The sequence below is a fragment of the Panulirus ornatus genome, chromosome 16 (assembly GCF_036320965.1).
Source record: "Panulirus ornatus isolate Po-2019 chromosome 16, ASM3632096v1, whole genome shotgun sequence".
Taxonomy (NCBI): Eukaryota; Metazoa; Arthropoda; class Malacostraca; order Decapoda; family Palinuridae; genus Panulirus; species Panulirus ornatus.
In genome coordinates this window covers 19,901,523-19,926,690 of record NC_092239.1, presented here as the reverse complement: position 1 = coordinate 19,926,690, position 25,168 = coordinate 19,901,523, and the positions used below count along the sequence as shown (strand labels likewise).

General features: G+C 40.7%; 1 protein-coding gene across 5 annotated transcripts in view; it reads right to left on the bottom strand.

Annotated features, from left to right (window-relative positions):
* Window positions 1-25,168, bottom strand: part of Dpp10 (Dipeptidyl peptidase 10) — a 788,027-nt gene that overhangs the window by 152,967 nt on the left and 609,892 nt on the right. For all 5 annotated transcript variants that reach the window (XM_071671396.1, XM_071671390.1, XM_071671391.1 and 2 more), the window contains exon 9: window positions 6,188-6,311. In XM_071671396.1, coding sequence (XP_071527497.1) covers window positions 6,188-6,311 — 124 coding nt within the window. The remainder of the gene's footprint in view (window positions 1-6,187; window positions 6,312-25,168) is intronic.

The following is a 25,168-nucleotide window of genomic DNA, read 5'->3' as shown; positions in this document are numbered from 1 at the left end:
TATGTGGTGTGAGGTGGTTTGATCGAGTAAGTAATGAAAGGGTAAGAGAGATGTGTGGTAATACAAAGTGTGTGGTTGAGAGAGCAGAAGAGGGTGTTTTGAAATGGTTTGGTTACATGGAAAGAATAAGTGAGGAAAGATTGACAAAGAGGATATATGTGTCAGAGGTGGAGGGAACGAGGAGAAGTGGGAGACCAAATTGGAGGTGGAAAGATGGAGTGAAAAAGATTTTGAGTGATCGGGGCATGAACATGCAGGAGGGTGAAAGGAGTGCAAGGAATAGAGTGAATTGCAACGATGTGGTATACCGGGGTCGACGTGCTGTCAATGGATTGAACCACGGCATGTGAAGTGTCTTGGGCAAACCATGGAAAGTTCTGTGGGGCCTGGATATGGAAAGGGAGCTGTGGTTTTGATGCATTATATATGACAACTAGAGACTGAGTGTGAACGAATGTGGCCTTTGTTGTCTTTTCCTAGCTCTGCCTCGCGCACATGCGGGGGAAGGGGGTTGTTATTTCATGTGTGGCGGGGTGGCCATGGGAATGAATAAAAGCAGACAGTATGAATTATGTACATGTGTATATATGTATATGTCTGTGTGCATATACGTATGTATACGTTGAAATGTATAGGTATGTATAAGTATACATATATATATATATATATATATATATATATATATATATATATATATATATATATATATATATATATATATATATTTTTTTTTTTTTTTTCTTTTTATACTTTGTCGCTGTCTCCCGCGTTTGCGAGGTAGCGCAAGGAAACAGACGAAAGAAATGGCCCAACCCCCCCCATACACATGTATATACATACGTCCACACACGCAAATATACATACCTACACAGCTTTCCATGGTTTACCCCAGACGCTTCACATGCCTTGATTCAATCCACTGACAGCACGTCAACCCCGGTACACCACATCGCTCCAATTCACTCTATTCCTTGCCCTCCTTTCACCCTCCTGCATGTTCAGGCCCCGATCACACAAAATCTTTTTCACTCCATCTTTCCACCTCCAACTTGGTCTCCCCCTTCTCCTTGCTCCCTCCACCTCCGACACATATATCCTCTTGGTCAATCTTTCCTCACTCATCCTCTCCATGTGCCCAAACCACTTCAAAACACCCTCTTCTGCTCTCTCAACCACGCTCTTTTTATTTCCACACATCTCTCTTACCCTTACGTTACTCGATCGATCAAACCACCTCACACCACACATTGTCCTCAAACATCTCATTTCCAGCACATCCATCCTCCTGCGCACAACTCTATCCATAGCCCACGCCTCGCAACCATACAACATTGTTGGAACCACTATTCCTTCAAACATACCCATTTTTGCTTTCCGAGATAATGTTCTCGACTTCCACACATTCTTCAAGGCCCCCAGAATTTTCGCCCCCTCCCCCACCCTATGATCCACTTCCGCTTCCATGGTTCCATCCGCTGCCAGATCCACTCCCAGATATCTAAAACACTTCACTTCCTCCAGTTTTTCTCCATTCAAACTCACCTCCCAATTGACTTGACCCTCAACCCTACTGTACCTAATAACCTTGCTCTTATTCACATTTACTCTTAACTTTCTTCTTCCACACACTTTACCAAACTCAGTCACCAGCTTCTGCAGTTTCTCACATGAATCAGCCACCAGCGCTGTATCATCAGCGAACAACAACTGACTTACTTCCCAAGCTCTCTCATCCCCAACAGACTTCATACTTGCCCCTCTTTCCAAAACTCTTGCATTTACCTCCCTAACAACCCCATCCATAAACAAATTAAACAACCATGGAGACATCACACACCCCTGCCGCAAACCTACATTCACTGAGAACCAATCACTTTCCTCTCTTCCTACACGTACACATGCCTTACATCCTCGATAAAAACTTTTCACTGCTTCTAACAACTTTCCTCCCACACCATATATTCTTAATACCTTCCACAGAGCATCTCTATCAACTCTATCATATGCCTTCTCCAGATCCATAAATGCTACATACAAATCCATTTGCTTTTCTAAGTATTTCTCACATACATTCTTCAAAGCAAACACCTGATCCACACATCCTCTACCACTTCTGAAACCACACTGCTCTTCCCCAATCTGATGCTCTGTACATGTCTTCACCCTCTCAATCCATACCCTCCCATATAATTTACCAGGAATACTCAACAAACTTATACCTCTGTAATTTGAGCACTCACTCTTATCCCCTTTGCCTTTGTACAATGGCACTATGCACGCATTCCGCCAATCCTCAGGCACCTCACCATGAGTCATACATACATTAAATAACCTTACCAACCAGTCAACAATACAGTCACCCCCTTTTTTAATAAATTCCACTGCAATACCATCCAAACCTGCTGCCTTGCCGGCTTTCATCTTCCGCAAAGCTTTCACTACCTCTTCTCTGTTTACCAAATCATTTTCCCTATCCCTCTCATTTTGCACACCACCTCGACCAAAACACCCTATATCTGCCACTCTATCATCAAACACATTCAACAAACCTTCAAAATACTCACTCCATCTCCTTCTCACATCACCACTACTTGTTATCACCTCCCCATTTGCGCCCTTCACTGAAGTTCCCATTTGCTCCCTTGTCTTACGCACTTTATTTACCTCCTTCCAGAACATCTTTTTATTCTCCCTAAAATTTAATGATACTCTCTCACCCCAACTCTCATTTGCCCTTTTTTTCACCTCTTGCACCTTTCTCTTGACCTCCTGTCTCTTTCTTTTATACATCTCCCACTCAATTGCATTTTTTCCCTGCAAAAATCGTCCAAATGCCTCTCTCTTCTCTTTCACTAATACTCTTACTTCTTCATCCCACCACTCACTACCCTTTCTAATCAACCCACCTCCCACTCTTCTCATGCCACAAGCATCTTTTGCGCAATCCATCACTGATTCCCTAAATACATCCCATTCCTCCCCCACTCCCCTTGCTTCCATTGTTCTCACCTTTTTCCATTCTGTACTCAGTCTCTCCTGGTACTTCCTCACACAGGTCTCCTTCTCAAGCTCACTTACTCTCACCACCCTCTCCACCCCAACATTCACTCTTCTTTTCTGAAAACCCATACAAATCTTCACCTTAGCCTCCACAAGATAATGATCAGACATCCCTCCAGTTGCACCTCTCAGCACATTAACATCCAAAAGTCTCTCTTTCGCACGCCTGTCAATTAACACGTAATCCAATAACGCTCTCTGGCCATCTGTCCTACTTACATAAGTATACTTATGTATATCTCGCTTTTTAAACCAGGTATTCCCAATCATCAGTCCTTTTTCAGCACATAAATCTACAAGCTCTTCACCATTTCCATTTACAACACTGAACACCCCATGTATACCAATTATTCCCTCAACTGCCACATTACTCACCTTTGCATTCAAATCACCCATCACTATAACCCGGTCTCGTGCATCAAAACCACTAACACACTCATTCAGCTGCTCCCAAAACACTTGCCTCTCTTGATCTTTCTTCTCATGCCCAGGTGCATATGCACCAATAATCACCCACCTCTCTCCATCAACTTTCAGTTTTACCCATATTAATCGAGAATTTACTTTCTTACACTCTATCACATACTCCCACAACTCCTGTTTCAGGAGTATTGCTACTCCTTCCCTTGCTCTTGTCCTCTCACTAACCCCTGACTTTACTCCCCAGACATTCCCAAACCACTCTTCCCCTTTACCCTTGAGCTTCGTTTCACTCAGAGCCAAAACATCCAGGTTCCTTTCCTCAAACATACTACCTATCTCTCCTTTTTTCACATCTTGGTTACATCCACACACATTTAGGCACCCCACTCTGAGCCTTCGAGGAGGATGAGCACTCCCCGCGTGACTCCTTCTTCTGTTTCTCATTTTAGAAAGTTAATACAAGGAGGGGAGGATTTCTGGCCCCCCGCTCCCGTCCCCTCTAGTCGCTTTCTACGACACGCGAGGAATACGTGGGAAGTATTCTTTCACCCCTATCCCCAGGGATAATATACATATATATATATATATATATATATATATATACACATACACACACATACACATACATACGCACATATACACACACACACACATACATATATATACATATGAAAAATGTAAGAAACAATTTAGAAAACTGAAACTTCTAGCTTGAAATGAATGAAAAAAATGAATGTCACATAATGGTTCAACCTCTGGCTATGGAAAAAAGGAAATGTATAATTTATTTACACAAACGTCAATAGCAGTTCTCATCAATTTAACCACTGTATCAATAAGCTTCAATGTCTAAGCTACATTTTTTTTTCCAATTTCACTATTTTCCTTCACATTTTCAATTGTGTCTGAAGGTTCTACTTCAAGAGTGATTGTTTTTCCAGTAAGGGTCTTCACATCTTGGTTACATCCACACACATTTAGGCACCCCACTCTGAGCCTTCGAGGAGGATGCTTTACTTGTGGTACTGACTTCCAGTTGACGCATCTCCTTACGTATATATATATATATATATATATATATATATATATATATATATATATATATATATATATATATATATATATATATATATGAAGTCTGTTGTGGATGAGAGAGCTTGGGAAGTGAGTCAGTTGTTGCTCGCTGATGATACAGCGCTGGTGGCTGATTCATGTGTGAAACTGCAGATGCTGGTGACTGAGTTTGGTAAAGTGTGTGAAAGAAGAATGTTAAGAGTAAATGTAAATAAGAGCAAGGTTATTAGGTACAGTAGGGTTGAGGGTCAAGTCAATTGGGAGGTAAGTTTGAATGGAGAATAACTGGAGGAAGTAAAGTGTTTTAGATATCTGGGAGTGGATCTGGCAGCGGATGGAACCATGGAAGCGGAAGTGGATCATAGGGTGGGGGAGGGGGCGAAAATCCTGGGAGCCTTGAAGAATGTGTGGAAGTCGAGAACATTATCTCGGAAAGCGAAAATCGGTATGTTTGAAGGGATAGTGGTTCCAACAATGTTGTATGGTTGCGAGGCGTGGGCTATGGATAGAGTTGTGCGCAGGAGGGTGGATGTGCTGGAAATGAGATGTTTGAGGACAATGTGTGGTGTGAGGTGGTTTGATCGAGTAAGTAACGTAAGGGTAAGAGAGATGTGTGGAAATAAAAAGAGCGTGGTTGAGAGAGCAGAAGAGGGTGTTTTGAAATGGTTTGGGCACATGGAGAGAATGAGTGAGGAAAGATTGACCAAGAGGATATATGTGTCGGAGGTGGAGGGAACGAGGAGAAGTGGGAGACCAAATTGGAGGTGGAAAGATGGAGTGAAAAAGATTTTGTGTGATCGGGCCCTGAACATGCAGGAGGGTGAAAGGAGGGCAAGGAATACAGTGAATTGGATCGATGTGGTATACCGGGGTTGACGTGCTGTCAGTGGATTGAATCAGGGCATGTGAAGCGTCTGGGGTAAACCATGGAAAGCCGTGTAGGTATGTATATTTGCGTGTGTGGACGTGTATGTATATACATGTGTATGGGGGTGGGTTGAGCCATTTCTTTCGACTGTTTCCTTGCGCTACCTCGCAAACGCGGGAGACAGCGACAAAGCAAAAAAAAAAAAGAAAAAAAAAAATATATATATATATATATATATATATATATATATATATATATATATATATATATATATATATATATATATATATATGTTTAAGTATATATATACTTAATCACTGTTTCCTGCATCAGCGAGGTAGCACAAGGAAACAGATGAAGAATGTCTCAACCACTTATGTACACATATATATACATAAATGCCCATACACTCACATATATACACATGTTGAACAATTAAAAAAAGTACAACAGTTGTAAGGAACAGGAAATAAAGCATCTACAATGGAAAAAATAATCAATTATTAGAGACAAACTATGAGAAACGACTCAATAAGTGAGACTCATAGGAAATGATAAAGCAAAGTATATTGGAGGGACAATAGTGTGTTGAATATGACACAGGAGAGTGTGAATGAATGTCACAAACAAATACATGGACTTACAGCATAAGTTTAGGATGAACCATAATGCGAAATCCTTGATATAAGAATAATAACATATGTACTTAAAGTAGAGCATGCGATATTGTAATGTTAGATAAACTTATCATTAGCAACTCACTGATTCACAGAAGTACATGGGCGGTGAGCAGATGGTGATAACTGAGATATTCTGGGCACGGTTCATCCAGACGACACTGATGGTTGTGGCATCGACCCAGCTCACTGAGGTGAAGTAGTGATCCCTGTGAAGTCCCAAACCACAGTCATTACCACACTTACTGTGGTGGTGCTAAGCTAAGATAATGCTGTGAGGCTCACCTAATCCACTCTTCTCATACAAGAGGACAACACTGGTGGTTCCAAGTGAATGCTCTCTTGCTCTCTCTTTCTCTTCCTCTCTCTCTCCCTTTCTATTATCTGATCCATTTAACATGCATATCTAAGCAAAAATGTAGGCACACTCACGCAAATACACATTCCAGGAGGACAAGGTGGCCTGCACTGCAGTATATATACATTGCAACATTCTATCAAGACACTGCAAAGGGAAGAGGGTAGTATTATTCATTCAACATGAATGTCAATCAAATGCACGATGATAAACATATACATTCAACATGAATGTCAATCAAATGCATGATGATAAGCAGACATTTTTCTTATGCAACAAACATGGTACTTAACTCTTATGCAAACTCATATATATTTCTAATATATAAATCCTTCACTGTTAATAACCCTCTTCCTTTAAGGATGTGATTGCAGGAGCAGTTTAATGGGAAAAAAAGGAGCTCTGGTGTACAGACTATCTCAAGTCATCCAAGGTCACTGTAACTTTCAGAGATTTAATGGCTAGTCATGATAGCTTAATATGAGGTGTAACAGCTAGTCATTATTGCTCTCACAACTGGCAAATTAGCCAATCATTATAGTTCTCATAAAAGTGTTGAGAAATCAATGTATCTCTCTTTAACAACAGATAAGGCAGCCAGTCAGACAGGTGAGGAAGTTAGTCACTAGAACTCACAGCAAGTCTGACACCCACTATAGTTTGTTCTTACAACAGGCGTGGTTGCCAGGTGATGTAGCTCTCACAACAGATGTGGCAGCCAGTCGCTGTAGTTCTCATAATAGGCGTGTTTCACTACTACTTAACCTCTGACTGAGAGAGCGGAAGATGAAATCTGGCAAGGTGGCGAGCCTGGATGGTATTGCAGTGAAATTTATTAAAAGAGGGGGTGACTGTGTTGTTGATCGATTGGTAAGGATATTCAGTGTATGTATGGACCACGGTGAAGTGCCTGAGGACTGGCAGAATGCATCCATAGTGCCACTGTACAAAGGTAAAAGGAATAAAGGTGAGTGTTCAAACTACAGAGGCATAGGTTTGATGAGTATTACTGGGACATCATATGGGAGGGTACTGATTTAGAGGGTGAAGGCACGTACAGAGCATCGGAGTAGGGAAGAGCAGTGTGGCTTCAGAATTGGTAGAGGATATGTGGATCAGGTGTTTGCTTTGAAGAATGTATGTGAGAAATACATAGAAAAACAGATGGATTTGTATGTAGCATTTATGGGTCTGGAGAAGGCATATGATAAGGTTGATAGAGATGCTTTGTAGATGGTTTTAAGAGTATATGGTGTGGGATGTAAGTTGCAAAAACCAGTGAAAGTTTTTACCAAAGATGTAAGGCATATGTACGAGTAGAAACAGAGAAGAGTGATTGGTTCCCAGTGAATGTCGGTTTGCGGCAGGGGTGTAAGATGGCCCCATGGTTGATAATTTGTTTATGGATGGGGTGGTTAGGGAGGTTATGCAAGAGTTTTAGAGAGAGGGGTGAGTACGCAGTCTGTTGGGGATGAGAGGGCCTGGGAAGTGAGTTAGTTGTTGTTCGCCGATGATACAGCTCTAGCAGCTAATTCGTGTGAGAAACTGCAGAAGTTAGTGACTGAGTATGGAAAAGTGTGTGAAAGGAGAAAGTTGAGAGTAAAGGTTATTAGGTTCATTAGGGGATGTAAGTTAGAAAAGAGAAAAACCGGAGGAAGTAGAGTGCTCTCGATATCTGGGAGTGGACTTAGCTGCAGATGGAACCATGGAAGCAGAAGTGAGTCACGGGGTAGGGGAGGGAGCAAAGGTTCTGGTAGAGATGAAGAATGTGTGGAAGGAGAGAACTTTATCTCAGAGAGCAAAAAATGGGTATGTTTGAAGGAACAGTACTTCCAACAATGTTTTATGGTTCCAAGGCTTGGGCTATAGATAGGGTTGTACAGAGGAGGGTGGATGGGTTGGAAACGAAATGTTTGAGGACAATATGTGGTGTGAGGTGGTTTGATCGATTAAGTGATGAAAGGGTAAGAGAGATGTGTGGAAATATAAAGAGTGTGGCTGAGAGAGCAGAAGAGGGTGCGTTGAAAGGATTTGGACATATGGAGGGAATGTATGAAGAAAGATTGACAGAGAGGATATATGTGTCAGAGGTGGAGGGAACAAGGAGAAGCAGGAGAACAAACTGGAGGGGAAATGGTGGAGTGAAAAAGATTTTGAGTGATCGATGCCTGAACATACAGGAGGGTGAGAGGCGTGCAAGGAATAGAGTGAACTGGAACAATCTGCTGTATAGGCACTGACAGGCTGTCAATGGACTGAACCAGGGAGTGTGAAGCATCTGGGATAAACCATGGAAGACCTAGGTCTGTGGGGCCTGGATGTGGATAGAGAGCTGTTGTTTTGGTGCATTACACATGACAGCTAAAGACTGAGTGTGAATGAATATGGCCTTTTTAGTCTGTTTTCCTGGAGCTACTTTACTGAAGAAGAGAGTAGCGATGCTGTTTCCTGTGGGGCAGGATAGCGCAAGGAATGGATGAAGTCAAGCATGTATGAATACGTACATGCGTATATAAGTATATGTATGTGTTTGTATGCACATGTATGAATACATTGATGTGTATATGTATGTATATGTATGCATAATGGCATTTATGAATATATATGTGTATATATGAGTGGATGAGCCATTTTTCGTCTGTTTCCTGGTGCTGCCTCGCTGATGCGGGAAACAGTGATTATGTGCAATAAACAAATAATAGATATGTATATATATATATATATATATATATATATATATATATATATATATATATATATATATATATATATATATATATAATTTTATTATACTTAACCACGGTCTCTCACGTTAGTAAGGTAGCCAAGGAAAAAGACGAAAGAATGGCACAACCCACCGACATACACATGTATATACATAAAAGCCCTCACACACATATATACATACATATACATTTCAACGTATACATACATATACATACACGGACATATACATATATACACATGTACATATCCATACTTGCTGTCTTCATCCATTCCCGTCGCCACCCCACCACACACGAAATAGCATTCCCCTTCCTCTCCAGTGAGGGAGCGCCAGGAACAGCCAAAAAAGGCCACACTCGTTCACACTCAGTCTCTGGATGTTATGTGTAATGCACCAAAACCACAGCACTCTTTCCACATCTAGGCCCCACAAAACTTTCCATGGTTTACCCCAGACGCTTCACATGCCCTGCTTCAATCTATTGACAGCACGTCGACCCCCATATACCACATCGTTCCAATTCGCTATATTGATTGCACGCCTTTCACCATCCTGTATGTTCAGCCCCAATCACTCAAAATCTTCTTCACTCCATCCTTCCACCTCCAATTTGGTCTCCCGCTTCTCCTTCCCTCCACCTTCACTGACACATATATCCTCTTTATTAATCTTTCCTCATTCATTCTCTCCATGTGACCAAACCATTTCAAAACACCCTCTTCTGCTCTCTCATCAACACTCATTTCATTACCACACATTTCTATCATCCTTTCATTACTTACTCGGTCAAACCACCTTACACCACAAATTGTCCTTAAACACTTTATTTCCAACATATCCACCCTTCTCCGAACAACACTATCTATAGCCCATGCCTCGCAACCATATAACATTGTTGGAACCACTATTCGTTCAAACATACCCATTTTTGCTCTCTGAGACAATGTTATCGCATTCCACACATTCTTCAATGCTCCCAGAACCTTCGCCCCTTCCCCCACCTTGTGATTCACTTCTGCTTCCATGGTTCCATCCGCTGCTAAGTCCACTCCCAGATATCTAAAACCCTTCGCTTCCTCCAGTTTTTCTCCATTCAAACTAACCTCCCAATCAACTTGTCACTCAACCCTGCTGAACCTAATAACCTTGCTCTTATTCACATTTACTCTCAGCTTTCTTGTTTCACACACTTTACCAAAGTCAGTCACCAACTTCTGCAGTGTCTCATCTGAATCAGCCACCAGTGCTGTATCATCAGCGAACAACAACTGACTCATTTCCCAGGCCCTCTCATCCAGAACAGACTGCATACTTTCCTTTCCCTCCAAACCTCTTGCATTCACCTCCAAAACTACCCCATCCAAAAACCAAATTAAAAAAACCCTGATGCAAATCAATATTCACTGGGAACTAATCACTTTTCTCTCTTCTTACTCGTACACATGCCTTACATCCTTGGTAAAAACTTTTCACTTCTTCTAACAACTTACCTCCGATACCATATACTCTTAAAACCTTCTACAAAGCATCTCTATCCACCCTATCATATGCCTACTCCAGATCCATAAATGTTACATACAAATAGTACTGTTTTTCTAAGTACTTCTCACATACATTCTTCAAAGCAAATACCTGATCCACACATCCTCTACTACTTCTGAAACTGCACTGATCTTCCCCAATCTGATGCTCTATACATGCCTTTACCCTCTCAATCAATATCCTCCAATATAGTATTCAATGAATACTCAAAAAATTATGCCTTTGTAATTTAAACACTCACCTTTATCCCCTTTGCCTTTGTACAATGGCACTATGCATATATTCTGCCAATCCTCAGGCACTTCATCATGATCCATACATACATTGAAAATCCTTACCAACCAATCAACAACACAGTCACCCCCTTTTGATTATAAATTCCCCTTCAATACCACCCAGACCCATCGCCTTGCCAGCTTTCATCTTCCGCAAAGCTTTCACTACCTCTTCTCTCTTAACCAAACCAGTCTCACTGACCCTCTCACTTCGCACACCACCCCGACCAAAACAGCCTATAGCTGCCACTCTATTATTAAACATATTTAACAAACCTTCAAAATATTCACTCCATCTCCTTCTCACTTCATCGCTACTTGTCATTACCTCCCCATTTGCCCCTTTACCGATGTTCCCAATTGTTCTCTTGTCTTACGCACTTTATTTACCTCTTTCCAAAACATGTTTTTATTCTCCCTGAAATCTAATGATACTCTCTCACCCCAACTCTCATTTGCCCTCTTTTTCACCTCTTGTGCTTTTCTCTTGACCTCCTCCCACTTTCTTTTATACATCTCCCAGTCATTTGCACTACTTCCCTGTCCAAATGCCTCTCTTCTCTTCCACTAACAATCTTAATTCGTCATCCCACCATTCACTACCCTTTCTAATCTGCCCATCTCCCACCTTTCTCATGCCACATGCATCTTTTGTGCAAGCCATCACTGCTTCACTAAATACATCCCATTCTTCCCCCATTCCCCTTATGTCATTTGCTCTCACCTTTTGCCATTCTGCACTCAATCTCTCCTGGTACTTACTCATAGAAGTCTCCTTTCCAGGCTCACTTACTCTCACCACTCTCTTCACCCCAACATTCTCACCTCTTTTCTGAAAACCTCTACAAACCCTCATCCCACAAGAAAGTGATCAGACATCCCTCCAGCACAACAACATCCAAAAGTTTCTCTTTTACACACCTATCAATTAACACGGAATCCAACAACGCCCTTTACCCATCTCTCCTACTCATATGTGTGTGTGTGTGTGTGTGTGTGTGTGTGTGTGTGTGTGTAAGTGTGTGTATATATATATATATATATATATATATATATATATATATATATATATATATATATATATATATATATATCATCTATTTTATTTTATCATACTTTGTCGCTGTCTCCCGCGTTAGCGAAGTAGCGCAAGGAAACAGATGAAAGAATAGCCCAACCCACCCACATACACATGTATATACATACACGTACACACACGCACATACACATATCTATACATCTCAACGTATACATACATATATATACATACATATATATATATATATATATATATATACATATATATATATATATATATATATATATATATATATATATATATATATATATATATATATATATATATATATATATATATATATATATATATATATATATATATATATATATATATATATATATATATATATATATATATATATATATATATATATATTTATATATATATATATATATATATATATATATATATATATATATATATATATATATATATATACACAGACATATACATATATACACAGACATATACATATATACACATGTACATAATTCATACTGTCTGCCCTTATTCATTACCATTGCCACCCCGCCACACATGAAATGGAAACCCCCTCCCCCTTCATGTGCACGAGGTAACGCTAGGAAAAGACAACAAAGACCATATTCGTTCACACTCAGTCTCTAGCTGTCATGTGTAATGCACCGAAACCACAGCTCCCTTTCCACATCCAGGCCCCACAAAACTTTCCATGGTTTACCTCAGACGCTTCAAATGCCCCTTTTCAATCCATTGACAGCACGTCAACCCCAGTATACCACATAATTCCAATTCACTCTATTCCTTGCATGCCTTTCACCCTCTTGCATGTTCAGGCCCCGATCACTCAAAATCTATTTCACTCCAACTTTCCACCTACAATTTGGTCTCCCACTTCTCCTCGCTCCCTCCACCTCTGACACATTGTCCTCTTTGTCAATCTTTCCTCACTCATTCTCTCCATGTGACTAAACCATTTTAAAACACCCTCATCTGCTCTCTCAACCACACACTTTTTATTACCACACATCTCTCTTACCCTTTCATTACATACTCGATCAAACCACCTCACACCACATATTGTCCTCAAACATCTCATTTCCAGCACATCCACCCTCCTCCACACAACTCTATCTATAGCCCACGCCTTGCAACCATATATCATTGTTGGAACCACTGTTCCTTCAAACATACCCATTTTTGCTTTCCAAGACAACGTTCTCGACTTCCATACATTTTTCAACGCTCCAAGAACTTTCGCCCCCTCCCCCGCCCTATGATTCACTTCCGCTTCCATAGTTCCATCCGCTGCCAAATCCACTTCCACATATCTAAGACACTTCACTTCCTCCAGTTCTTCTCCATTCAATCTTACCTCACAATTGACGTGTCCCTCAACCCTACTGTACCTAATAACCTTGCACTTATTCACATTTACTCTCAGCTTTCCTCCTTCTTATACTTTACCAAACTCAGTCACCAGCTTCTGCAGTTTCTCACATGAATCAGCCACCAGCGTTAGATCATCAGCGAATAACAACTGACTCACTTCCCAAGCTCTCTCATCCACAACAGACTGCATACTTGCACCTCTTTCCAAAACTCTTGCATTCACCTCCCTAACAACCCCATATATAAACAAATCACACAACCATGGAAACATCATGCATCCCTGCCGTAAACCTACATTCACTGAGAACCAATCCCTTTCCCCTCTTCCTACACGTGCACATGCCTTACATCCTCGATAAAAACTTTTCACTGCTTCTAACAACTTGCCTCGCACACCACATATTCTTAATACCTTCCACAGAGCATCTCTATCAACTCTGTCATATGCCTCCTCCAGATCCATAAATGCTGCATACAAATCCATTTGCTTTTCTAAGCATTTCTCACATACATTCTTCAAAGCAAACACCTGATTAACACATCCTCTACCACTTCTGAAACCACACTGCTCTTCCCCAATCTGATGCTCTGTACATGCCTTCACCCTCTCAATCAATAACCCCCAATATAATTTCCCAGGAATACTCGACAAACTTATACCTCTGTAATTTGAGCACACTTATATCCCCTTTGCCTTTGTACAATGGCACAATACAAGCATTCCGCCAATCCTCAGGCACCTCACCATGAGTCTTACATACATTCAGTAACCTTGCCAACCAGTCAACAATACAGTCACCCTCTTTTTTTTTATATATAAATTCCACTGCAATACCATCCAAAGCGGCTTTAATCTTCAGCTAAGCTTTTACTACCTCTTCTCTGTTTACCAAATCATTCTCCCTAACCCTCTCACTTTGCACACCACCTCGACCAAAACACCCTATATCTGCCACTCTATAATCGAACACATTCAACAAACCTTCAAAATACTCTCTCCATCTCCTTCTCACATCACCACTAGTTGTTATCACCTCCTCATTAGCTCCCTTCACTGATGTTCCCATTTGTTCCCTCTTCTTACGCACTTTATTTACTTCTTTCCAAAACATCTTTTTATGCTCCCCAAAATTCAATGATAGTCTCTCACCCCAACTCTCATTTGCCCTCTTTTTCACCTCTTGCTCCTTTCTCTTGACTTCCTGCCTCTTTCTTTAACACATTTCCCAGTCACTTGCATTATTTCCCTGCAAAAATTGTCCAAATGCCTTATGCCTTTCTCTTCTCTTTCACTAATAATTTTACTCCTTCATCCCATCACTCACCACCCTTTCTAATCTGCCCATCTCTCATGCTTCTCATGCCACAAGTATCTTTTGTGCAAGCCATCACTGCTTCCCTAAATACATCCCATTCCTCCCCTACTCCCCTTACGTCCTTTGTTCTCACCTTTATCCATTTTGTACTCAGCTCTCCTGGTACTTCCTTACACAATCTCCTTCCCAAGCTCACTTACTCTCACCACTCTCTTCACCCCAACAATCTCTCTTCTTCTCTGAAAACCTCTACAAATCATTACCTTCGCCTCTACAAGATAATGATCAGACATCCCTCCAGTTGCACCTCTCAGCATATTAACATCCAAAAGTCTCTTTCGCGCACCTATCAATTAACACGTAATCCAATAACGCTCTCTATCCATCTCTCCTACTTACATACGTATACTTATGTATATCTCTCTTTTTAAACCAGGTATTCCCAATCACCAGTCCTTTTTCAGGACATAAATCTACAAGCTCTTCACCATTTCCATTTACAACACTGAACACCCCATGTACACCAATCATTCCCTGAACTGCCACACTACTCAACTTTGCATTCAAATCACCCATCACTATAACCCGGTCTCGTACATCAAAAATACTAACACACTCACTTAGCTGCTCCCAAAACACTTGAACAGGTGCATATGCACCAATAATCACCCATCTCTCTCCATCCACTTCCAGTTTTATCCATATCAATCTAGAGTTCACTTTCTTACACTCTATCACATACTCCCACCACTCCTGTTTCAGGAGTAGCGCTACTCCTTCCCTTGCTCTTGTCCTCTCACTAACCCCTGATTTTACTCCTAACACATTCCTACAACACTCTTCCTCTTTACCCTTGAGCTTCTTTCACTCAAAGCCAAAACGTCCAGGTACCTTTCCTAAAATATACTACCTATCTCTTCTCTTTGCTCATCTTGGTTATATCCACACACATTTAGACACCCCAATCTGAGCCTTCGAGGAGGCTGAGCACTCTCCACGTGACTCCTTCTTCTGTTCCCCCTTTTAGAAAGTTAAATTATATATATATATATATATATATATATATATATATATATATATATATATATATATATATATATATATATATATATATATATATATATCCCTGGGGATAGGGGAGAAAGAATACTTCCCACGCATTCCTCACGTGTCATAGAAGGTGACTAAAGGGGATGGGAGCAGGGGGCTAGGAACCCTCCCCTCCTTGTATTTTAACTTTCTAAAAGGGAAAACAGAAGGAGTCACGCGGGGAGTGCTCATCCTCCTCGAAGGCTCAGATTGGGGTATCTAAATACGTGTGGATGTAACCAAGCTGAGAAAAAAGGAGAGATAGGTAGTATGTTTGAGGAAAGGAACCTTGATGTTTTGGCTCTGAGTAAAACGAACTTAAGGGTAAAGGGGAAAAGTGGTTTGGGAATGTCTGGGGAATAAATCAGGGGTTAGAGAGAGGACAAGAGCAAGGGAAGGAGTAGCACTACTCTTGAAGTAGGAGAGGTGGGAGTATGTGATAGAGTGCAAGAAAGTAAACTTTAGATTTATATGCGTAAAACTGAAAGTGGATGGAGAGAGAGATGGGTGATTACTGGTGCATATGCACTTGGGCATGAGAAGAAAAACCATGAGAGGCAAGTGTTTTGGGAGCAGCTGAATGAGTGTTAGTAGTTTTGACGCACGAGACTGGGTTATAGTGATGGATGATTTGAATGCAAAGGTGAGTAATGTGGCAATTGAGGGAATAAATTGGTGTACATGGGGTGTTCAGTGTTGGAAATGGTTAAGAGCTTGTAGATTTATGTGCTGAAAAAGAGCTGGTGATTGGGAATATCTGGTTTAAAAAGAGAGATATACATAAGTATACGTATGTAAGTAGGAGAGATGGCCAGAGAGCGTTATTTGATTACGTGTTAACTGATAGGTGCGCGAAAGAGAGACTTTTGGATGTTAATTTGCTGAGATGTGCAACTGGAGGGATGTCTGATCATTATCTTGTGGAGGCGAAGGTGAAGATTTGTAGAGGTTTTCAGAAAAGAAGAGAGAATGTTGGGGTGAAAAGAGTGGTGAGAGTAAGCGAGCTTGGGAAGGAGACTTGTGTGAGGAAGTACCAGGAGAGACTGAGTACAGAATGGGAAAAGGTGAGAACAAAGGACGTAAAGGGTATGGGGAAGGAATGGGATGTATTTAGGGAAGCAATGATGGCTTGCGCAAAAGATGCTTGTGGCATGAGAAGCGTGGGAGGTGGGCAGATTAGAAAGGAAAGTGAGTGGTGGGATGAAGAAGTAAGATTATTTGTGAAAGAGAGGAGAGAGGCATTTCGAAAATTTTTGCAGGGAAATAATGCAAATGAGTGGGAGATGTATAAAAGAAAGAGGCAGGAGGTCAAGAGAAAGGTGCAAGAGGTAAAAAAGAGGGCAAATAAGAGTTGAGGTGAGAGAGAGTCATTAAATTTTAGGGAGCATAAAAAGGTGTTTTGGAACGAGGTACATAAAGTCCGTAAGACAAGAGAACAAATGGGAACTTCAGTGAAGGGGGCTAATGGGGAGGTGATAACAAGTAGTGGTGATGTGAGAAGGAAATGGAGTGAGTATTTTGAAGGTTTGTTGAATGTGTTTGATGAATAGAGTGGCAGATATAGGGTGTTTTGGTCGAGGTGGCGTGCAAAGTGAGAGGGTTACGGAAAATGATTTAGTAAACAGAGAAGAGGTAGTAAAAGCTCTGCTGAAGATGAAAGCCGGCAAGGCAGCGGATTTGGATGGTATTACAGTGGAATTTATTAAGAAAGGGGGTGACTGTATTGTTGACTAGTTGGTAAAGTTATTTGATGTATGTATGACCCATGGTGAGATGCCTGAGGATTGGCAGAATGCGTGCATAGTGCCATTGTACAAAGGCAAAGGGGATAAAAGTTAGTGCTCAAATTACAGAGGTATAAGTTTCTTGAGTATTCCCGGGAAATTAAATGGGGGGCATGGATGGACAGGGTGAAGGCATGTACAGAGCATCAGATTGGGGAAGAGCAGTGTGGTTTCAGAAGTGGTAGAGGATGTGTGGATCAGGTGTTTGCTTTGAAGAATGTATGTAAGAAATACTTAGAAAAGCAAATGGATTTGTATGTAGCATTTATGGATTTGGAGAAGGGATATGATAGAGTTGATAGAGATGCTCTGTGGAAGGTATATATGGTGTGGGAAGCAAGTTGTTAGAATCAGTGAAAAGTTTTTATCGAGGATGTAAGGCATGTGTACGTGTAGGAAGAGAGGAAAGTGATTGGTTCTCAGTGAATGTAGGTTTGCGGCAGGGGTGTGTGATGCCTCCATGGTTGTTTAATTTGTTTATGGATGGGGTTGTTAGGGAGGTTAATGGAAGAGTTTTGGAAAGAGGGGCAAGTATGCAGTCTGTTGTGGATGAGAGAGCTTGGGAAGTGAGTCAGTTGTTGTTCGCTGATGATACGGCGCTGGTGGCTGATTCATGTAAGAAACTGCAGAGGCTGGTGACTGAGTTTGGTAAAGTGTGTGAAAGAAGAAAGCTGAGAGTAAATGTGAATAAAAACAAGGTTATTAGGCAAAGTAGGGTTGAGGGACAAGTCAACTGGGAGGTAAGTTTGAATGGAGAAAAACTGGAGGAAGTGAAGTGTCTTAGATATCTGGAAGTGGATTTGGCAGCGGATGGAACCATGGAAGCGGAAGTGAATCATAGGGTGGGGGAGGGGGAGAAAGGTCTGGGAGCGTTGAAGAATGTGTGTAAGTCGAGAACGTTATCTCGGAAAGCAAAAATGGGTATATTTGAAGGAAAAGTGGTTCCAACAATGTTATATGATTGCCAAGCGTGGGCTTTGGATAGAGTTGTGCGGAGGAGGGTGGATGTGCTGGAAATAAGATGTTTGAGGACAATATGTGGTGTGAGGTGGTTTGACTGAGTAAGTAGTAATAGGGTAAGAGAGATGTGTGGTAATAAAAAGTGTGGTTGAGAGAGCAGTAGAGGGTGTTTTGAAATGGTTTGGTCACATGGAGAGAATGAGTGAGGAAAGATTGACAAAGAGGATATGTGTGTCAGAGGTGGAGGGAGCGAGGAGAAGTGGGAGACCAAATTGGAGGTGGAAAGATAGAGTGAAAAAGATTTTGAGTGATCGGGGCCTGAACATGCAGGAGGGTGAAAGGCATGCAAGGAATAGAGTGAATTGGAACGATGTGGTATACCGGGGTCGACGTGCTGTCAATGGATTGAACCATGGCATGTGAAGCGTGTGGGGCAAACCATGGAAAGTTGTGTGGGGCCTGGATGTGGAAAGGGAGCTGTGGTTTCGGTGCATTATTACATGAAGGCTAGAGACTGAGTGTGAGCGAATGTGGCCTTTGTTGTCTTTTCCTAGCGCTACCTCGCGCACATGAGGGGGGAGGGGGTTGTTATTTCATGTGTGGCGGGGTGGTGATGGGAAAGAATAAAGGCAGACAGTATGAATTATGTACATGTGTATATATGTATATGTCTGTGTGTGCATATATATATGTATACGTTGAGATGTATAGGTATGTATATGTGCGTGTGTGGACATGTATGTATATACATGTGTATGTGGGTGGGTTGGGCCATTCTTTAGTCTGTTTCCTTGCGCTACCTCGCTAACGCGAGAGACAGCGAGAAAGCAAAATAAATAAATAAATAAATCAATATATATATATATATATATATATATATATATATATATATATATATATATATATATATATATATATATATATTAGGCATTTGTTTATGTGAAAATCTTAAACACTGAAAAATTAGCAAACCACCTACAGAGTAATTTTGTAATTGCAAGGAAAGTAAGTGTGCCCAGAGAGTAGTTTCTGAGCACAGCGCATGGCAAGAGAGCTGGTGAGGGCAGTGCACAATATGAGAGCTGATGAAGGCACAGTACACACAAGATGACTGTGCATAATAAGAGAATTTGTGAGGTAACAGTGCTCATAAAGAGAGTCAAAAAGGGCATGTTAAACAGTGAAGAGGGAGGTGGTGATATGTGGATTAAGTTGTATGGGTACAACTATCTAGTACAAACCAATGCATTATCAGACAAAGAGATCACGAAAGGACGTAACATCTGTTAGTCCTTGTGGTGTCTGTCAATCTTTTGCGATCATAAGTTAATTTACAATCCAAAACAAAACAAAATGTCATAACAAGTGCTAATCACTTTTGGGTTAAGCATGAAAATTACTTGACACAGAAACGTGTATTGCATCATCAGTAATGGCATACAGGAAAAGACCACTAAAATGCCTTTCATGTGTCTTAAGGTACAAAACAATCTCAGCATTATCACTTAGCTCTGGTAGAGCTTCTAATTAAAACAAAGTGTGTTATTAGCTACAGTGACAAGGATAAGAGCCACAGTCATCATTCGGATGTAAATAAATGCATATAAATAAAGTTGCTGTCTCTCAGTCATGAAAATTTAAAGCACTGTATAAAATAAGTGTCTGCTCCTGCAGTCACATAAAAACTAAGTGCACAGAGCAGTGTATTAATTTCAGTCTTAGATACCACATCAACCAGGTTCACTGTTCATATGTTGTGAAGAAAGTAATACCCAATGTCAGTGGACACCTAAGGCCTGATCTTATCATATGTACTACAAGGTCCATTTAGCTAAGGCCAGTAATTTAGAGTATCATAAACCTTGATAAGGACATGGAAATCAACACAAAATGGCAATTACAAAACTGCTTCAAAATTTGGACACTTAATAATATTCTCTGAGAAAAATTTATAATTCCAAGCAGGATTACTTATTGAAACATCAAGCTAAACCAACCTTGTCATGAGGGTTCTACAATTACACGATAAAATCTAGGTGGAAGGAAATAAGGCTGGTAAGTTGAGGGTAGACAAAGGGAGGGAAAAACAAAAAGAGGAAAAAAGGACTGGAAAGGTGCAGAATGCAGAAAGTGCAGGGGCTCAAAGGAAAGTGAAAAATCAGATGGGAGGTAATTAAAAAAAAAAAGTGAAACAGCAAATGAAAGGGGATTAAAGGAATGTGTGCAGTTGATGGGAAGGGATTAACGGAATGTTTGGCATCGTAAGGGGGAGGATCAAGGGAAAGTGAGGCAGCAGATGGAAGGGGATTAAGGGAAAATAGGTAAGGTAACAGTATGATAGGGATTAACATCCTACGTCTGCCGCTCTATTATCAAACACATCTAACAATCCTTCAAAATACTCACTCCATCTCATCCTCACCCCATCACTATCTGTTATCACTTCCCCTGCCCCCCATCAATGTTCCTGCATTATTTACCACCTTCCAAACCATCCTTTTACTCTCCCTAAAGTTAAATGATACTCTCACAACCCAACTCTCATTTGCCTTCTTTTTCAAACCGTACACCTTCCTCTTGACCTCCTGCCACTATCTCATATATATCACCCAATCATTTGCAGTATTTCACTGTAAGTACTACCCTAACACCTCACTTTTCTCTTTCACTAGCAACTTTACTTCATCATCTTTCACATGCCACATGCCATCACAGCTTTCCTAAAGACCCCCCCATTCCCCACCCACTCCCATCACTTCATTTGCTCTCACTTTTAGACATTCTACACTCAATCTTTCCTGGTATTTCTTCACATAAGTCTCCTTTCCAAGCTCACTTCCTCTCACCACTCCCTTCTCCCCAACATTGCCTCTTCTTTTTTGAAAACCTACAAATCTTCACCCATGCCCCCACAAGATATGAGATCAAGCATAACCATTGGTTGCCCCTCTCAGCACATTTACATGTAGCCTATCAATCTATACATAATCTAATAATGCCCACTGCCCATTTCTCCTATTCACATATGTATACTTGTGTATATCTGTCTTTTAAAACCACTTATTCCCAATCACTAGTTTTTCTATCGGCACACAACTCCACAAGCTCTTCACCATTTCCATTCATAACAATGGAAACCCCATGCACATCAATTATACCCTCAACTGCCGCATTACTCACCTTCGCATTCAAATCACCCATCACTAATACCTAGTCTCGTGCACCAAAACTGCTGACACACTCACTCAGCTGCTCCCAAAACACTTGTCTCTCATGATCTTTCTTCTCATGGTTAGGTGTATAAGCACCATTAATCACCCATTTCTTGCCAACCACTTTTAGTTTTACCCACATCAATTTTGAATTTGCTTTTGTACACTCTATCACACTCCGACAACTTTCTTAGCTCTTGTCCTCTTACCAACCCCTGATGTTATTCCCAAGACTTTTCCAAACCATTCTTCCCTTTCACCCTTGAGCATCATTTCACTCAGACCCAGACATCCATTTTTCTTTTCTCAAACACACTACCTATCTATCCTCTCTTCTCATATTAGTTTCATCCTTACACATTCAGACACCCTAATCTAAGCCTTCAAGTAGATGAGCAGTCCCTGTTTGGCTCCTTCAATATATATGATAAAAAAAAAATACATATATATTGGAAAGGATCACAATTTTGCGCATGATCAAGTATATTCCCATGAGTCCATGGGGAAAATGAAACACAATAAGCTACCGAGTGCACTTTCGTGTAATAATCACATCATCAGGGGAGATACAAGAGAGAAATATAACAGTCAGCTGATATACAATGAAGAGACATAGCTAGGATGCCATTTGGTAAACATGTGATCGTCCAAGGCAGACAACGAGCGTATCATAAACTTATCATGTGGAAAAGAAGGTGAATATTTTACAAATTTCATCAACAATAAAGTTACCCAATTTGTATAGACCTTCACTAATATTAAGAGTATAATTCTTTGTGTATCAAATAATAGAAGATTCAATGATATTTGTTGTGGCACTGGAGTTAGAGTTAATAACTGAGATGGCATCACTCCAATCAATACAATGATCATAGTTTTTAACGTGATTAAACAAGGCATTAGATTCTTGTCCTGTTCTTATACTATATTTATGCTGCTTAAGTCTTACAGAAAGATCCTTACCAGTCTGCCCAACATAAAATTTATCACAATTTCCACATGGCACTCTATAGATGCACCCAGGAGAATTTTCTGGTTAGTTCCTGATCAAGATATTCTTTATAGTATTATTGTTGCTGAAGGCAACATTTACATTAAAGGATTTAAGCAACATGGGAAGAAAAGTAAAATCATCATTAAAAGAGAGAACTAAAAGATTCTTGGTGTCAATGGGAAGTTTGGCTCAACTCTATAACATGATTTCTTTGCTAATTTAAGGGATTTATTAATGAAAGATTAAGGGCACTTTAAATTTGATCCAATAGAATATATCTTCTCAAACTCATCATCAATATACTCAGGATTGCAAATATGTAATGCCCTAAGGAGCGTAGATTGAAATGATGATAATTTCACTCTGTCATGTTGAGAACTTATTGTGTTTCATTTTCCCCGTGGACTCGTAGGAATATACAAATATATATATTCAAAATTATCATTATTTATTAATCTTAGTCGCTGTCTTTCACATTAGCAAAGAAGCGCAAGGCAACAGATGAAAGAATGGCTCAACCCACCCATATACACATGCATATACATAAACGCTCATACACACACACACATATATTTCAATATGTACATACATATACATACACAGACATATACATATATACACATGTACATATTTATACTTGCTGCCTTCATCCATTCCCATCGCCACCCCACCACACGATGAAACAGCACCCCCCTCCCCCCGCGAGCATGCGAGGTAGCAATAGGAAAAGACGACAAAGGCCACATTCGTTCACACTCAGTCTCTAGCTGTCCTGTATAATGCACCATAATGTACATATTTCAATATGTACATACATATACATACACAGACATATACATATATACACATGTACATATTTATACTTGCTGCCTTCATCCATACCCATCGCCACCCCACCACACGATGAAACAGCACCCCCCTCCCCCCGCGAGCATGCGAGGTAGCAATAGGAAAAGACGACAAAGGCCACATTCGTTCACACTCAGTCTCTAGCTGTCATGTATAATGCACCAAAACCATAGTTCCCTTTCCACAGCCAGGCCCCACAAAACCTTTCACGTTTTACCCCAGATGCTTCACATGCCCTGGTTCAATCCATTGACAGCACATTGAACCTGATATTCCACATCGTTCCAATTCACTCTATTCCTTGAACGTCTTTCACCCTCCTGTATGTTCAGGCCCCGATCTCTCAAAATCTTTTTCACTCCATCCTTTCACCTCCAATTTGGTCTCCCACTTCTCCTCGCTCCCTCCACCTCTGACACATATATCCTCTTTGACAATCTTTCCTCACTCATTTTCCCCATGTGACCAAACCATTTCAAAACAACGTCTTCTGCTCTCTCAACCACACTCTTTTTATTACCACACATCTCTCTTACCATTTCATTACTTACTCGACCAAGCCACCTCACATCACATATTGTCCTCAAACATCTCACTTCCAACACATCCACCCTCCTCTGCACAACCCTATCTATAGCCCATTCCTCGCAACCATATAACACTGTTGGAACCACGATTCCTTCAAACATACCCATTTCCGCTCTCCGAGATAACGTTCTCGCCTTCCACACATTCTTCAACACTCCCAGAACCTTCGCCCTCTCCCCCACCTTGTGACTCACTTCTGCTTCCATGGTTCCATCAGCTCCAAAATCCACTCCAAGGTATCTAAAACACTTCACTTCCTCCAGTTTTTCTCCATTCAAACTTACCTCCCAGTTAACTTGTGCCTCAACCCTACTCAACCTAATAACCTTGCTTTTATTCACATTTACTCTCAGCTTTCTTCTTTCACACACTTTAACAACCTCAGTCGCCAACCTCTGCAGTTTCTCACCCAAATCAAACACCAGCGCTGTATCACCAGCGAACAACAACTGACTTACTTCCTAAGCCCTCTCATCCAGTAAGTACCTCTCATCCAGTAAGTACCTCTCCAAAACTCTTGCATTCACCTCCCTAACCAACCCATCCATAAAAAATTAAACAATCATGGAGATATCATGCACCCCTGACACAAACTGACATTCACTGGGAACCAATCACTTTCCTCCCTTCCTACTCGTACACATGCCTTACATCCTTGGTAAAGACTATTCACTGCATAGCAACTTACCTTTCACACCATATATTCTTAAACCTTCCACAAAGCATCAATATCAACCCTATCATATGTCTTCTCTAGATCCATAAATGCTACATACAAATCCATCTGTTTTTCTAAGTATTTCTCACATACATTCTTCATAGCAAACACCTGATCCACACATCCTCTACCACTTCTGAAACCTCACTGCTCTTCCCTAATCTGATGCTCTGTACATGTCTTTACCCTCTCAATCAATAC